This window comes from Microchirus variegatus, assembly GCF_963457635.1.
Source record: "Microchirus variegatus genome assembly, chromosome: 16".
In the NCBI taxonomy this organism is placed as follows: Eukaryota; Metazoa; Chordata; class Actinopteri; order Pleuronectiformes; family Soleidae; genus Microchirus; species Microchirus variegatus.
In genome coordinates this window covers 24,149,133-24,166,459 of record NC_139817.1, presented here as the reverse complement: position 1 = coordinate 24,166,459, position 17,327 = coordinate 24,149,133, and the positions used below count along the sequence as shown (strand labels likewise).

Below are 17,327 nucleotides of genomic sequence, written 5' to 3'. Positions count from 1 at the left end.
ATGTCAGCAGTCTCGCGACTTCACACGTCTTCAACACTGAACCTAAACTGAGGGAGGAGGTGTGTGTGTGTGTGTGGGGGGTGATTGTAAAACATTAGTTAACATTCCACAATAAAAGTTGCCACAGAGGAGAAACTTAAAGAGAAGAAAGCGTGTATTTATGGTTCGACAGGTCAGAATATACTGGAGACGAGTTCAAACAACAGACCTAATCCCTTTAATAATACAATACTGTTAACACTCGCTCACACTGGTATTATGAAGTCGTGTTGTTGTTATTACAAATACTAGGGCATCGGTCTCAAAGCGGGCCCAAACGCGATAAAACATTTCAGCGTTCGTCTGTATCTTGAGGTGAAGTTCTACATCTGAGCGCTGACAATTGTGGAAATATTTCATAAAGGTGCCATGTGTACCTGCAGCTGGCTGACTGCTATCATACTCGAGCAACCTTCTCTCATCCACAGGACTCACGGGTCCCAGGTGCAGTGACAAATCAGCTTCAGGGAAATAAGTTGGGTTTCAGGAAGCCCCGATCGTTTAAGCAGCTCATTGTATTCCTGAATAAATGTTACCAACATAGCTTCCAGTGTGGTTTAACTGACGATATTGCTGGCCCATATTTTGGATGAAGCTGATGGGATGATGGCTAAAGTAGCTTGAACTTTGGGTACACACTAAAACCTACTTCAATAGCTTATAGTTCCATGGGGATAAAAACAAGCGGTGGGGAGATAAACTCAAGAGACAATATACGGTGTATGCCTTGATAAGCTTCAGTGCCGTCTACTTTGTGTGAACCATGGATGTGCTGAACAGAAGTTTCTGCTTTTTCTTCTTCTTCTTTCCTCCTTTCTCATCTGAAAGAGATGAAACATTTAAAAAGAATGAGTTTAAGTTAAGTCAGAGAGCATGTGCGGTGACTCGAGACAAAAGAAAAACGTTTAATGTCTGACCTGGGTCAACCACAGGTTGTGGAGGAGAAGCTGAACCACTGTCCAGCTGCAGAAGAGCCTTCTCAAAGGCTTGGCTGAAAGAGTTCTGGAAGCTGGGCACTGGGACCCGGTCCGAGCCGTCACTCTCTCCGTCGCTGTCCACTGCCGGGGGAGCGAGGAGCTTATCTACACGACACAGGAGGACACAACGTTAACATAAGTCTTCAGTGACGCCACTTAACGCCTGTAAAAACAGGTTGTACAGGAAATAGGCTGCAGCCATTTCACACAGATAAAGGATAGTCCTCCTTTGTGTATTCCCTGTGGTTTTAGTAAGTTGAATGATGTAAGATTTCAAGCTATATGATAGTTTGCAACTAATAATACTTTATACCATGACAAGTAACTCCATCCGCAAAAACTATCAAGAAACGGAACCAGGGCATTTACAGAAAAGCCGACGTCCAAGTCGCGCATTTCTGTAACTTCTGGGTGTGGATGAGATCTCAATCACTTCCTGTTGTGCACTTAAAAATACCTGAAAATTCAACGTATTAGCCTATGTTTTGTTTAAATGTCTTTGAGAGGGCACGTTGAAAGTGCACTTTACTGTACATATTGATTAATAAAAGTTGGTTGTTGTTGTACAGCTGTGTTTCTCCGCTGCCAATGCGATGACGTCATCAAACGACTTGTCGACTCGACTTCATTGACAGGTAAGTCGATCTGAAAAAACTACAAGGAGCAAACTTTGAAGAACCAAAGTATGAGTATCTGCCCCTACTTTCAGCTGAGGATTATAAATCTGTGAAGTACTACTAATAATCATTATATAAGGTTAGGTTAGAAGAATGATATCGTGAAAATAACATTTAACACCAAAGTCCTACGGCTATAAGTGGTCTTGACATTTCAAATTCAAGGAGGTGATGCTTGAATAAAACATTTCTGAGAAAGAGTTCCTGGTCAATGCTAAATTAATTTGGTCTTGTGCAAATGTCAAACCAGCACAATTAATAAAAAACAACTGCACTTCTGCACTACCTGTCTTTGGAGCGGTTCTGGGCCCAGCATCAGCTCTGGCTTTGCCATCTCTCAGCATCTACAAGGACACAGACGAGGTCAAACCATTTTCAAGGTGAAGGTGAATGTGCTATGACATTTTTATTATTATTATAATAATGGCTAATATAATGTGTTGCCATTCACACCTGTGCAAAGGACATGCAGTGGGAGTCATCCTCCACACTACCAATAGTGGGCGAGGGGCTTGGTCCACTCAGACTCGGAAATCTCATCCCGTCTAAGACAAAGGAAGATATGCTCAGTTCAGTCAGAGATGATGGATGTGGAGAAAAAAAAAATATAGCAGCAGCTCTTACTAGAGGTGGGGCTGCTGCTTAGAGGTGAGGGCGGGGCAAAGGTGAAGTCAGGTTGAACTGGAGGGCCGAAGTTGCGAGGTGGAGAGCCAAACGCAGGGAAATGCTGAAGGTTCTCCAGTCCAATGTGTACCTCAGGATCTGAGGGTGAAGCAGGAGCGCAGGTACATTATTAGGAACATTCACGGTTAAGGCCAATTTGTACTCGGGGTGCACAAAATATTTATAAGTGTCCGTCACTCCGTCAAGGGACAACAGAGACGGCAAGGGCTGCGATTGGTCCTCAGGACAAGGCCGAGCTAACGCTGCTCTGTGCCGGCCACTATGTGCACCGAGCGTCGACAGAGGTGGAGCTGATAAATATACGTAAATAATTAAAACTATAAATACGTCATATCTTAATACACAAACCACGTGGTTAGACTCTAAATGGCTAATTTCTTGCCTCAAATGATCTTAAAACGGCCACTGTTTCAATGTTATTCCGCTGCAACAACAACAACAGTCTTTCTCTCTCGGACGCCATCGCTCACTGTAGCCAAAACACAACAACCTTGCGTAGCGACCCCTAATGATCGGGCGGGAAATTGCAGTGCATATCCGGCACCATGACGGAGAACTATGAAGGCTTGAGGGGTCTCCATGGTTATGCAGTCGGATAACGCATTACACAGTCGGAGAAGTACACTGTGGCCCCCGTTTCCTGCTGGTGTTGGGAACTTCTCAGCTGTACTTACAGTTACCCTGCTTCTTGTTCTCCTCCATTTCAATTCGCTTCTCTCTGCGCTTCTCATCCCTGGCTTTCTTCTGCCTCAGGCGCTTTCTTTTCTCCAATTCATCTAAAAGTTAAAAGGTTAGACATTTACTATTAACTCTCTTCTCAGTATTTTCACATCACATTAAACAACACGTAAACAAAATCTTCTCACCTGCAAACGTCTCCAGAGTTTCTTTGGAGATGACTGGTGGCTGCAGAGCTAACTCACAAATACTGAATTCACAAGTGAGCGGCAAATGAGCCAGATAGCGATTGCGACGACGGACCTCCTGCAACAGTCAAAGCAAACAGATCAGTCAAAGAAATAACAGCGTGAGCCGAGAAGCTCTTTTTGAAATGAACAACAACCTGAATAACTTGACTTGTTTGCTGACCTCAGTGACCGTGTGTCCCACAGTCTCCACCACTGTGGCAGTGATGGAGTCGGGACCGGCCTCCAAGCTGCCATATTCACGCAACAGACAGCGAACATTCACTGGATGTAGGAACATCTGCTGGCAGTCGTCAGCTGCAAGGAGAAACATAGAAGGGATGTATGTACGCATGTAGGCATATATGGTGGTGGTAATCAGTAAAAATCCTGAGAGGTCCAGACAGAGGAACTTCCCTCAAGCTAAAATCAAGTGTAATTGGTTAAAAACATCAACAAATGACTTTCAAATCAAATTCAGCATAATGAGGAACGACGACAGTGACAGCAACAAACTTTACAAAAAAAATGTTTTTGCAGGTCAGATAAATAAACGTGGTCGTGAAGATGTTGTTTTTTTTACTTTGTGAGATTGTTACATAGATTCAAATACCATACTTCTATTCCAATAACTATCAGGATTCTTCAGTAAATATCAGAAGAATCCTGATTATTTTTATTATAATAATATATAGTTATTTTTAGTACTTGGTTCTGGGTCCTGGATCCAGATTGTGCGCCATTTATTAGTGACCTAGGGTATACGGTATCATTACTGTGAAAAATCATGTCACAGTGTTGAAAGGGAATGCCAAAGTAAATTAAATAATAAAAAAAAGAAACAATAAAACAAAGGCAGAAATTACAAAAAGGGTATACTGTGCTATCAAATGATTTAACAATCATTTATATTTTAGCCACTTTAAGCTTTTGCTAACTTTTCATTGAGCAACTCTTCAAGGTTTATGTTGTAAAATACATGGGGAGGTGCACTCCCTCCTAAACTGCACTGCACCTGGTGCTCGTCCCTAAACTCAATCTCACCGCCTCCTGCCTCTAAATCTGTCTGTTATTTCTGCAAAAAGAGAAACCACTCGCACACTTTCATATTTGGCCTCCAGCTTGGCATGAATTAGACCGCTAACCTGACGTCATAACACACGCTGCTGCTGTGTTCTTCTTTGGGAGCGGCTCGCATGATGTGCAGCTTGCCGTTATCTCTCAAGCCTTGGCTCTGAAGTGCATTAGGGAGGCTTAGCTCGTTTGTTTACAACAAGCAGTCGAGGAGAATCCAAGGTACAGCACACTAAGCTTAATTGTGAACATCTTTCTCTCTATGATGGACATGGATCAGTGACATGAAGCACATGTCAAGCAAATGGCTCTCTCACCATTGCCATATCATTTCCCAGAATTTCACACTTGCTCCATGATATTTTAAGATACCACAGTACACAATGACACGTTACTTTGTTTAGAGTATGTTATGGTTACACAGACCTTATTAGTTAAAGCACATGGTCTGTATTTATTTCTCGATGACCTCAAGTTTTCACCCATTCACTCACACTTTTATGTGCAGTGCATTTTCTAATCACACACACATCTTTCATACCCATTTTTTGACGCTGCTGGCACAGCCGTCAGGCGCAACATGTCTAAGCCTAAGTGTCTTGCCCAAGGACACAGCAGCATTTAGACTAGCAGAGCCTGGACTCGAACCCACAACTTCAACTACCGTCGCCCAGAAAGCAGACATAACATTAGCCATTCAACAAACCCTATAATGAAAAGGTGCATAGGCCATTTGGGAGTCTGCATATTAGTTATAAATGTCCCCTTAAAAAAAAAAAGTCATACCTTGGTAGAAATAGTAGAACGGTCCATGCACCACACTGGCTGAGGGACGAGCTGGCTGTGTGCACTCTACCAGGTTCTGCTCTACCGGGTTCTCCTCATCCAGCGGTGGTTCTGGGGCCGCGTCCATTAAATCCTCAGGAGGCTCTTCCAGCACACTCTCAAGGGCTGCTTCAGGGAAGCCTGGCAGCTCCTCTGGGAGCTCCAACACCTCGTCATCAAACGCAGAGGAATACTGCAGCACAGACTGGAAAGAAAACAAAGAAAGCGATACCATGGGCAGGTGGGTATTATGTAAAAAAAAAAAAAAAAAATTGTACGGATGCTGCCATACGTCTCACTCGCTGTGGTTCAATAAAAACACAAAAACACAACTCGACGAGCTAAAATTCCGTTTTTGTAGATGTGTGGAGAAGGTGGATTTTTAGACTCACCTTGGCACTCGTGACAGTTGTCACCACTTCCTCCACGGGGAAAAAAGAAGGTTCTTCCAGAGTCAAAGAAGACAAATCAAAGCCGTCTACTGTAGCCGTTTTCTGCTGCTTCAGCAACATTTCCTCTCGCTCCTAAGCCACAAAGACAAAGCGTTTAATAATCAGCGTACACAGGTGCATGCTCTTATTCTTGCACTTGGAGACATGCAGGAGAAAAATGTGCTGATTTTACATTTAGTGTTGCACTGGAATTACCCACTCATGGGGACAGTCTTTTAGTTTGCATTTATGCATGCACTCATTTCATACAGTGATGATTTGTTAACTACACACCATCTATTACTTTAATCATGCCTACAGACTAAATAAGAAAGTTTAGTGTCAAACAGTCACCTGCAAAAGACAAAGAGCGCTCTGGACGAAACAGCCGTGGGCGTCGTCTTCGTGGTTTAGCTGCACCTGCAGGGCAGACTTCTCCTCGGTCACCAGACTCAGGACCTGCGCAGACGAGGCCAGCAGCAGCTTGGAATACGGGCCAAGACTCGCATCTAGAAAACACACATCAAATCACATCCATATATGTGACACAAATTACAGTATTAACATGCATGCATCTCTCTACCAATGTTAGGGCTGCAACTAACATTATTTTAATAATTGGTCGATTATTTTTATTGAGACAGACACAAACAGTCATTAACCAGCCAACGCTTACGTTAGTTTAATAAACTCTTCATGCTTGTAAAGCTGGATAACGAATAAATTAACCCACCGAACAAGAAACAGGAGAGACTAATGTTACACGTTTTCTTTTCAGGTGCATCACCGTGGTGCTCCTGTGCCACGACATTTCACTTTTGCAAAACAACATCCGTCTGTCTGCTAGAGCTTTTGATACATTTTTCATAACAAAAACAACTCTTCTGGGACATAAAAAGATCTAGTAGTGTTACTGACGACCATCATTACGACACGAAACACATCTTGTGCTCCTGTCTCTCACCTCCAAAACAAACAGGCTCCTCCACTTTCACCCACTCAGAGCTTGGCATGGCCACCAGAGTCCCTTTTTCCCTGCGCATCAGGCGCATGGTGATTACATCACCAACTGCATACTGCCTGGTCTCCATGGCGACCACGCTACAATTGGAAATGAACTATTAATAGTGCAACAAAAAAACTCTACATCGAGGCTGCTGTATGTAAAGGTTTCAGTGTTTTTCTCTTCTCTTCCTGCTGTTTTTTTTATTCATTTACCTCTTGAGGTCAGCAGTCTGCACTGCCTCATAGCAGATGGGACACTTGGACCAGCTCTTGTCACTGAGGGAAAGGTAGTGCAGCATGCAAGGCCAGCAGAAGATGTGTCCACACCTGGTGATCCGTGCTGCCAAAGGAGGGTAGAGGCAGATGGGGCAAGATGGCACTTCATGACTGTAGATGCGCTGTAGATGCACACAAAGAAATGGTCTGTATGTAGTCTGCATACCGCTGTGCAAATGAACACGTGGGCTTTGTTTTTGGCACATTTGCACTGGCGGCGCTCACCACTTGCTGCACACAGTCCCAGTTGACCAGAGTGTCTGGGTCAGTGAAGTGAGTCTTGTAGTCCTGGTCATCAGTCACAACAAACTGGCAACTGAAGCACATAGAGATGAGTTCACGTGTCCCAACATCTTGATTCATATTATTAAGTGTCTCAGTGCGGCTGCTTACTTGGCCTGCAGAAAAAGCTCCTTGTTGAAGGGCTTGTGCTTGTGGCCCCATTTGTTTCGACGGCCCCAACAGGAATGGCCTCCATCGCCGACGCCACCGCTACCTCCGCGAGGTTCAAAGGTAAAATTCAGCAGGTGGTTCAGACTTATTTTTTTCGGACCAGCAAATTGAGCCGGGCTAAACTCTGCCCGGCGTGTCTCTGCTACCTGGAGAGGGAGAGGTGAAAAAACCAGTGCTGCGATTCTTTTCAAATTCTTTTCTTGAACTATGTAAATACTTCATAAACACAACACCAACCTCCTCACGTCGTCCTCCACCTGCAACTCCATACTGTCCTCCTCCACCTCTCTGGGGGGGTCTCTTGTCAAAATTCTTGCTTTTCTGTGAATTGGTGCGACGAGTGCCTGGGAAACTGTCGGTTTTAGGAAAGGAGGGCTCGCGCTTGCGGCTGTAGCGCTTGGAGCCACCATTATTTTTACCTTCTGGAATGAAAAAATAAATAACACACATTAAATGTTAGATTTCAATAGCCTCTTTATTCTGCTGTTATTTGCGCTTTGATCTAGCAAAGAACAAACAAGTGAGAACAAATCATCTATAAAATTATAGACAGACCTTGGTACAAATAGACTGAAATAGCAGAACTACATGCTAAAATTACAAAACACATTAAAATGTAAATACATAACAAGCTAAACTACATTACACACAACAACTATAATACTATTGTGACATTATAGTTATACAATAAAACTACACTTGATAGTAGACTAAAACACAACTTACAAGTCAAATATACCTAAAATAATTGTATGCTAACAGCTCTGTACTTCTTTTAGCTAGCACTTAACCTTTGTTGTAAACAGTATTTCTGATATTAATTTGATTTCTGTTGGCAATGTGTTCCAGATAAAAAAAAACTGTATAAATGTACTGTAAACTGTAAATGTCAAGTAAAGAGTAGTATTAGTGGAGCACAGGTGTTAGCATTAGCTCCTGACTGTTGGTGGCTCACATGTTTTGACAGCGACGTCAGGTAAACAAGCTGCTGCTACAAGGCCTCAACCAGCAGGGGGAGGAGGAGGCCACAGGGCAGCGAGCGTGTTTACCTAATCTATACACTCACTTTCACCGTTTCATTTTTTACAAACATACGTGTTATTATTTGTACCTGTTTTGGGTTTAGATTCTCCCGCTGTGGGACCAGCGGAGCTGGAACGAGGCGGAACCTTGGTGCTGGCGCTGCTGTTGGGGTTTTTCTCCATGTTTATCTGCGTGCAGTGAACGAGCTCCGGGCAGAGAGCCGCCGAGCTCCCTGGCATCCAACTGAAAATCGAGCGAGGAAAGCGGGCTGCAGTGAGTGCGGGTCAGGCGACGAAGGCCCCGATTCATTTCTGTCAAACGCGGAGACCCCATCACGGCGACATCTTGACAATTAAACAAAACCAAGAAAAATAAGAGACACGATTTCGGCGTCTCAAGTTATGAAGACTGTTTGGGAGAGAGGACGAAAGCTCGCCACGCGGGGCCAAGACCCCAACACGGTGTCGTTTTCTCTCAGTGGAAAACAATATGCCTTTAAAAGGCCGTTAACGTTTTCCAACAGCTGGAAAACGAGTCAAAATCAAGATTTTGACCTAAAAAAATATATCCGTTAAGACGAGCTCACACTAATGGCGACGGATCGCCAGATAGGAAGCTCAGAGACCCGGATGTTTCTTGTATGTACGCGGGCTAGTGGGGAATCATGGGAAATGTAGTTCTGATGGCCTTGTCAGCTACAAACCACTTTGAGTGGTTAATATTGTATGTTGATGATGACACGAGTTTGATTAAAAATATTAATGTAATTATTTCACTGTGATATCAAAGGCACCGTGTCATGATTTTATGATAAAGGTCATTCTGCATCAGCTGATGTAACAAGGCCAATTATTGCTTTGTAATATTATGTGTTATATATCATGTTATATATCCATTATTTTAACCTGAAAAACGGTTATTTTCAATCCTATTTTTCCCTCTTGTTCGTGTATCTGGGTTATAATATGTCAGCGAAAAGATAGTGGGGTTTTTTGACGCGTATTTACACACTTATAAGTGAGATAATCCTTTTTTATAAGTCCCTCAAGGAGGAAACTTGCATTGTTACAGCAGAAAAAACAATCAAGATAAGTGTAATCAATAATAAACATGCATTTTAACATCTATAAATGTAGAATGTGGAAACATATTTACTCATAAGCTAATAAAAAATATAGAATAGAATGAAAGAATTAATAGAATATATAACGTTAAAAAAAAGAAAAAAGTGCTGTATACCAACGATTTTGCAAGTGGAATTTTTCTTAGTGTGACAAAAGACAGAATGCCAGCATTGTTACACAATATCACCCCATACAGGCAAAGTATTTATATCTTTATTTATTCAATTTAATTACAAAAAAATGTATGACTGCACATGAAATATTTCATTAGGACTTATTTTTATCCTGTCATGACAAACGATGTTCAAAATAAATACTTCTTTAGATATAAAAGAACAGATCAGCACAAAACTTAATAAAATACAAAATGAATGTGTCTCTGCTTCAAACAGGAAAACATTGTTCTTTAGTAACAATGCAACGTGCAGCAGTGGTAAGAAATGTTTCCGCATAGTTTCTCCAAATCATATCTTCCTTCCCATCGGTCCAGTTAAAGGCAGAGACATCCAGGGAGAACTTCACAGCTGCCACCTTGTACTGCATACATCATGCTGTGAATTCACTCTTCTTCATCTTCTTCACTCTCTAAATCATCTTCAGATTCTTTCCTGTTGCTGCCTGGCAGGGAGCACGTCAGGATTGCTTTACGAACCTGTTGTTTTTCCTCTGTGTGGACAAAAAAAAAAAAAAAAAGTCATCAAATAGATGAATGATTACTTCATAATTGGTGTTGTGCTGAAATTGAAATGCTTGTATCCATGTAGTAGTAGTTCTTTAAATCCCTTACCGTCATTTTTACATTTGGGAAGCATTCGATGGAGCTGTTGTGTGTTGTATTTGATCAGAAACTTCTGACATGTTCTTATGGTTCCTATAAAAAAATAACAATTTTGTTTGATTAATACGGTGAGATTGTAAGAAGCTCTGTGTGATTCGTTAATAAACGTGTGTTGATATTTTTTCTTACCTCCCACGTGCAAACAGTTTAGAACACATGGAATTTTGTGCCCACGAGTTTCAATGCACGTAATGAACGGCAGTGCAGACCAGAGGAGTCTGTAGCACCTTTTGGGGAAACGTAGAAATACTATTCCAGTGTGAGCATTCAGATATTTCACTAAAAAGAAAAAAGAGAGGGAGGGGGTCAGTCAATTCTGCAATGTGAAGAAAGGACAATAAAGTTAGAAATTACTTCAGCAGTTGAGATGCAGTGATTTAACCAACAGGCAACAGTGCTGTGACATTTGCTGATGTAATAGGCTACAGCTATTTCACCAAATCAGTCAAGAAGTTAGCACATAAAATCACATTTATTGTAATTATATCCGCGCGGATATTATGGAATCGGTCCGCAGATTTAAACCGTTAATGCGATAACTGGAAAGGCGTTTGAGATGAAATTTTCTTTTTTTTTTTATGGGTCACATACCCCCTGTAGATGATCCCTATTGATTTTGAGCTGTCTATCATTATTACTAATTAGTTAATTAATTAATTAATGATATAAAAACCATATTTTCGCCTGTATCTTCCAAAGTATTGCAGGTATTGGCTTAACATTTTGCATGGGCATCACATACCACCTGAGAATTATCCCTATCTTTGTAGCTTTATTATTAATTAGCAAATTAATTAATTTATTATGCTAAAAACACATTTTCGGCTTTATCTTCCAGACTGATGGAGATTGCCTTCAAACTTTGTACAATGATTCATGTAACAACTATCTACAAGTACAATCATTATTACTTTGGCTATGATTGGTAATAGTTACATAATAAGTTAACTGGACTAACTAGAAAAAATATTAGTCAGAAAAACTGAAGAAAAATTTATTCAAAGGAGTTTGTTTTTGTTTTTTTTTCAAGTGAATGCAATACGCTTCCGTAACATCGTGCTATATGTGTAGTTTTGTGTTGACATGTTAGTTTGCTGGTGTAAAATTTGACTTGTTTACCAGAGAAGCCGATGACACACTGAGCCGCTCCGTAGTCTCCGTGTGTTCGGGCCACTGCTGCCCTCACTGCCGCCGCCACAGCTCGGTCGTCCAGCTGCAGCAGTTGGCTCCGCTCGGACACGGTGATTTCACACAGCAGATACCTGCACACAACACCGCTATGAAGAGGACAAACACGAACATGTGGCCGAAAAACTTCATTCACACATGCTTTGTTTTTACCTCGACTTCACCCGCACCATCGCTGCTGCTCCGCCTCCTCTTCTTCTTCTTCTTCTTCCGTGGTAACTTCCGTCAACAGGGCGATCTGCACCCAGGAGATGTGCAAAGGCGCCACCTGCTGGACACTCAGTGGTAGTGATGCTTGATAAGTCAGGTGCTTCTTCTTCTTCTTTCCTATTAATGGCGGGTTACAGCTTTTGTTTGCGTATACCGCCACCTACTGTACAGGAGTGTGTAAAGGGACTGGATGGGATAGACTCACATTCTCATTTTTTGTAAGGAGAAAATAGATAATAAATAAATAACTAAGTACAGTAATAATAAATAAATAAATAATGAATTAATTGGTTTATAAAATAATAATAATAATAATATGATGTTCATTGTGCATTTTCAAGTATTATCAAGTATTAATGCATTTTTTAAAATGTTAACCCTTAAATTGTCATGTTTTTTTTTGTTATGATGCACCTTAATTTAATTTTATGGTGTAAAACACCATATAAATGAATTATTTGCTTTATACTTAAGGCAAACTGGATTATTTTTGGATTGATTTTTGCAGCCTCATATATGTGAAAGATTCAGTTTAGGTTATTTCATGTGAGTAATAACAATGAAAGAAGAAATTAAAATTTAAAAACAACAACAACAAAAAAACAATAAAATAAATAAATAAAAGTACTTTTACTTGCACGTAAGTAAAATGTGGTGAAAACAGTGGTACTTTTACTTGAGTAGAATATTGCAGTACTCTGTCCACACGCCCGGTTGCTCGGTTGAAGTGGAACCGGTGCGCGCGGTGCTTCAAATCATTCACACCCCGTCTGTAACCATGGCAACCTCCACCGCGCTCAGCCAATCACAAGCGCGTGTTTCCGTCGCCCGTACACGTTTTTACGCCATCTTGAAGTTACACTCGCAGTTTGACCAAGTCGCTCCCGAATCGGAAAAAGCACAATAACTCCTTTATAGTCATCTCTGCGGCGGGAGTCCGGTATGAGCGGCTCTCGAACCACACCAACGCCAACACTTACTGCGGGACAGACGGACAGAGACAGCGGCGCGGAGACGAACCACCGGGACCGAAGGAGCGGTGGAGGAATGCTGAAAAAGCTCAAGTCGAGGCGCAGTCAAACGGATAAGTGGCCCGTGGTCACGGAGGATGAGCTGCGGGCTCTGGGCACAGATATCTCCCCGGACCATGTCCTGGGTCTCCGGGCCGTCACAGAGGGTGAGTCCCGTGATTGCCGCGTGTCCCGTGAGCGGCTGCTCGGTCTCGGTTCGACCCGGTACAGTCTCTCAGAAAACGCCGTTTGTTTACTCGGTGTTATAGTCATGGCTCCGGCGCCGAACGATTACACCAGCTCGCGGGTTTATTGTGGAAATATTGCATCGGTGCAATAAATAACGCCATATTGTCTTTATGTAGTCACATTTTTCGTCGAATAAAAGTAGGACGTTCCCACGGGCACAGCTTCAAATTTCGGTCACCAAGCAGCAATGTTGTACAGGGCCCCCTTTCCACTAAGATGCGTTAACGGACTTTGTTTTGGCCACTTTAAAAAAAGAAAGAAGCTAATGCTATTTTCTGCACAATTGAGATTTTATACAGCCCGGTTTGCAATCGGTGGCTTCGCTGCACTTTAGTAAGGAAACAAACCTTTTGAATAACGTATAATACCCTCAAGAATTACTGAAGGAGAAGACAAACAGTGAACAAGAGAACTGTCTAATCTGTTGTTTAATGCAGGACAACTTCTATTTACATAAGAGCAAAACATGGAGCTGCATCGAATCCTATCGATCTTGGGTTTTTAATGTTGTTTAATGTGAACCTTCGACACACGTACGTTGCAACAATGGGCTCAGACATTTCTCCCGGCTTTCGTTCTACACGCATGTATGTTTTGGTTGTGTTTACCCACAATGCCCTGCGTTGTAGTCCGCATCCTGCAGAGACTTATGTTTTTAGGTGGATCAGAGTTCACTTCTTTGGTGGTGCAGCCAAAAGGTGGACTTTCTGAGAACGCACCCTTGCTTCCCTTGGAAACATGGCTGCCAGCCTGGACTTTATAAAAGGCTCATCCATAAATTCTCAGCTGCTTAAGTCTGTGATATACACCCATACTATACTTTGTGTTCATTTGAAAGTCTGCTCCAAATATTTCTTGTCATCCAGACTGCATGTACATGAAAGTGTGCGTAGTCTTCCAGGTTTATCCTGAAGCCAAATAGGAAGTGAATAGTGAATAAATGAATAGGTGTATTTGTTGTTTTGGGGAAAATGAACCTACTGCTCACTTTGTTTAACATCAGTGTCTCAGTTGCTAGATTTGGGTCTTCTTTAATGGTGCCATATGTAAGAATGTGGCCAAAAAACAGTTACTACATTCAAATTCAAAATATCGAGGAGGTCTTTTAGGTTTAGTTTTCTGACGTATCTGGCAACCGGTGGTTGTTCGGCAGCTGAGACTCTACTGACTGCAATGATTGGTAGACGGCGGTAGGTGGCGCCACATGACGCCAAGACATAATTTCAAAACATAAACATGATTTGCAGTCTGCAAAATATTTTTTTTAATGCAAATATTTAGTCTGTACTGTGGTTGTTGGTGAGTTCAGTTTGTTATATGAACATTATTCCTGAGTCTCTGTGACATATTAGGAGGATTTTATCATTTATTACATAATGCACCTTTTATAGCTTGTGGTTTCTATTTTGTGAGTTATGCTCCCATTTGTGATTGACAGCTAGTATCTGCCCAATGTCATGACTGGTTGCTAATTGATCGATGGGTAAAAAAAAAAAAGACACTGACACATTCACTTCAACGCTGACTCTTCTATCAGCTGATCTAATGTGGACATTTGTATGTGAAACGTTGAAGTTGCTGTGCTATCAAGAGTGGCGGGTAAAACAAATCATTCTGAGCTTAAATGCTCCATGAGTCAAGTCAAGGGCCCCTGAAATTGTCATCACCTTCCCCACCAACAGAAAGTGAACTCGCCCTCTGAATCAAACTCCAGGCTCTTTCATCAGTCACCCTGTCAACCACAGTTGCAGCTAACACTTATGGCCCCATTGTGTTTGACTTTTTGTGCGCCAGACAATAATGTCAGTTCTTGCCTTGAGCCTGTGCTGTCGTAGCATCGCTGCTACAGTAACAGCTTGGCTAGTGCCGTTCTTGAATCAAGATGAACCTCTGTGCTCCAAATGTGTTGGTACTTTTCAATAAATAATACTGATTCACAGAAAATTGAACTGTTTGATGAGTTTGAGTTTGAGTTTGAGTTTATTTAAAGGTGAAGTAAGTAGTTTATAGTGCCATCTAGAGGAGAGGCTGAAATTTACAACAAAGAACTGCTCCTCTGCTCACCCCCTTCCCTTCCCTGAGTGTCCTTACAGGCTCCGGTAGAAACATGGCGTCTCGCTGCTAACAGTGGCAATGCAACCTCGGCCCGCGACCATGTTATTTTACATGACTTTTTGAAACACTACGAAAATGAAACAAAAACTATTATACAGCGACGAGACAATGCAGGAGCACAAAATATGTATAAAAAGTGGATTTTGGGTCATATAAACCTATAAATACTACACAGTGTCCCTTTAAAGCAGGGACACTACATATTAATGAACATATACATGTAAATATGATAAGATTATAGCCAAACGGCTAATTTCCATCTTTAGGCCCTTTGGCAGGTTGATGTCAACAACATAGGATAGTAAAATCAATTAAAACACTAGTAACAACAAATAGAACAGTTAGCCTTCATGGCTAGTATGAGTAGGGGAAATAATTACAGACAGAGAAAAAACAAAATTAGACAAAGAATAAAAAAAAAGAGTTAAGTGGATCATGAAACACATTCTTGTAATGGAGGAGGTGCTTTGCCAATGGAAGACTTTGTAAATCAAGGTTGCATCTGTGAGTTTAACAGTGTTGTCCCAGCTTAAGCTGATGACGGGTGGTTGCCTTCTATTGGATCACAAGGTTTGTCTTAACTTGAACTCGCCCTCTTATTCCAAATTTCCAGACTATCTTTGCAAACCCGAAGACAATATCTACAACGTAGACTTCACACGTTTCAAAATCAGAGACCTGGAGACGGGGACGGTTCTGTTTGAGATCGCCAAGCCTCCCAACAGTGGTGAGTGATGTGATGACTTCTGTGACTAATATTCTTAAAATGTGGAACAGACACAAATGCAATTCAACTAAGCAATCTTTAATAGATACAACTATTACCGAGGACCCAATTTAATTTATCCACTGCTGAATAACTGTCCTGCCAAACTTTGATTCCTATGTGATGGATATGTTTTGTACGTCAGGTCCGATGGAGGGTGAAGAGGAGATTGGAGATGTAGACACCAGTGCAGGGCGTTTTGTCAGATATCAGTTTACACCAGCCTTCCTAAAACTGCGCACTGTTGGTGCTACGTAAGTAGATGGACCATAACCATCTGTGCATCATTCGTTTTTCAAAATGAAGAAAACGAAAAATTTCCAATTTCTTTTATTTTGAAAATCAAATTCCGGTTATCTGTTTTTTTCCTTTTAAAAAATGAAAATGAAACACAGATTCATCACTGTCCTGTGAACTAACTAATCAGCATTTTGTCTCGTTAGCCATGTAATAGTCTATGATAAATGGTTGTTTTCTGTATTCTTTTTTTAAATTGCAGCGTGGAGTTCACAGTGGGTGACCGGCCAATAAACAGCTTCCGTATGATTGAGAGGCATTACTTCCAGGGTCGCCTCCTCAAGAACTTTGACTTTGACTTCGGCTTTTGCATTCCCAACAGCCGCAACACATGCGAACACATTTATGAGTTTCCGCAGCTTCCAGATGACCTCAGTGAGTTTGGCCCAATTCCAATTCCTATCTGAACCCTCAAGCTCAACCCTTAATCTTAACTGGCCCTCAAAACCAAGTGTTAAGGGTTATTTTGTCACTTAGAAATTGGACAGCCCTTAAATGCAGATACGTCTTCAGACTGTAGGGGGCAGAATAACGCCAAAGCTGCGTCCAGTCTGTCAACTCCAAAAAAGAAGAAGAAGAAGAACACATTTACGTCACGATTATTTATTACAATCCGTTTGTCAGTCAAGTTATTAGGTTGTCTGTTGTTATTAGGTTGTCTGTTATCTTTGTTCAAAACCTAATGTGCCTTTGTCTGTTTTTCCACTTCTCCTAGTTCGCCAAATGGTGGAGCACCCTTATGAGACCCGGTCAGACAGTTTCTACTTTGTGGACAACAAACTCATCATGCACAACAAGGCAGACTATGCCTATAACGGAGGTCTGTAGGGAGTGAAGGGGAAATGTATGCAATAACTCCCAGGAGATTGAGTACTTGGATTACAATCATCCATAAGCTTCTTTTTTTGTTGGACAGAAGTATTCTCTCCTTTGTGGACATTCCTATGAACATGACATTCATAATCGACAAACCACATTTGCCTTGTTACAAAGTCATGGATTCATCCATCAGTACCTCACAGAGGTCACTTTCTTGGACTCTGAGGAATGTTCCCTTCACTATGTTTCTGTTAAATCTGACTGAAGTCCTTTTAGGTTTCTCATACACGTATCACGTTACTGCTTGAACACTCTTGCCTTAGGTTTCTTGCCGTCTCTGCT

General features: G+C 41.6%; 3 protein-coding genes across 3 annotated transcripts in view; 1 reads left to right on the top strand and 2 right to left on the bottom strand.

Moving 5' to 3' along the window:
- Nucleotides 1–8,984, bottom strand: part of rnf10 (ring finger protein 10) — a 9,118-nt gene extending 134 nt beyond the window's left edge. Inside the window, exons 1-17 of the mRNA XM_083902166.1 lie at nt 8,458–8,984; nt 7,584–7,768; nt 7,287–7,492; nt 7,119–7,209; nt 6,831–7,015; nt 6,577–6,713; nt 5,967–6,121; nt 5,574–5,705; nt 5,143–5,386; nt 3,467–3,600; nt 3,244–3,361; nt 3,052–3,153; nt 2,318–2,455; nt 2,147–2,238; nt 1,980–2,037; nt 957–1,121; nt 1–860 (exon numbers count right to left, since the gene is read on the bottom strand). The exon at nt 1–860 is cut by the window's left edge and continues 134 nt beyond it. Coding sequence (XP_083758292.1) covers nt 787–860; nt 957–1,121; nt 1,980–2,037; nt 2,147–2,238; nt 2,318–2,455; nt 3,052–3,153; nt 3,244–3,361; nt 3,467–3,600; nt 5,143–5,386; nt 5,574–5,705; nt 5,967–6,121; nt 6,577–6,713; nt 6,831–7,015; nt 7,119–7,209; nt 7,287–7,492; nt 7,584–7,768; nt 8,458–8,608 — 2,367 coding nt within the window. The 5' untranslated portion in view covers nt 8,609–8,984 and the 3' untranslated portion in view covers nt 1–786. The remainder of the gene's footprint in view (nt 861–956; nt 1,122–1,979; nt 2,038–2,146; nt 2,239–2,317; nt 2,456–3,051; nt 3,154–3,243; nt 3,362–3,466; nt 3,601–5,142; nt 5,387–5,573; nt 5,706–5,966; nt 6,122–6,576; nt 6,714–6,830; nt 7,016–7,118; nt 7,210–7,286; nt 7,493–7,583; nt 7,769–8,457) is intronic.
- Nucleotides 8,985–9,927: 943 nt separating this feature from the next.
- pop5 (POP5 homolog, ribonuclease P/MRP subunit) lies at nt 9,928–11,692 on the bottom strand (the record flags this gene model as incomplete). The annotated part of the gene is made up of 5 exons (XM_083902402.1): nt 9,928–10,159; nt 10,281–10,364; nt 10,461–10,610; nt 11,451–11,593; nt 11,673–11,692. 5 exons carry the CDS (start codon nt 11,690–11,692, stop codon nt 10,053–10,055), a joined length of 504 nt encoding a protein of 167 aa, XP_083758528.1. The 3' UTR covers nt 9,928–10,052.
- A 979-nt stretch (nt 11,693–12,671) lies between these two features.
- Nucleotides 12,672–16,994, top strand: unc119b (unc-119 lipid binding chaperone B; the record flags this gene model as incomplete). The annotated part of the gene is made up of 5 exons (XM_083902399.1): nt 12,672–12,906; nt 15,717–15,830; nt 16,015–16,123; nt 16,369–16,541; nt 16,882–16,994. The coding sequence occupies 5 exons, from the start codon at nt 12,672–12,674 to the stop codon at nt 16,992–16,994; spliced, it is 744 nt and encodes a 247-aa protein (XP_083758525.1).
- Nucleotides 16,995–17,327: the final 333 nt, after the last annotated feature.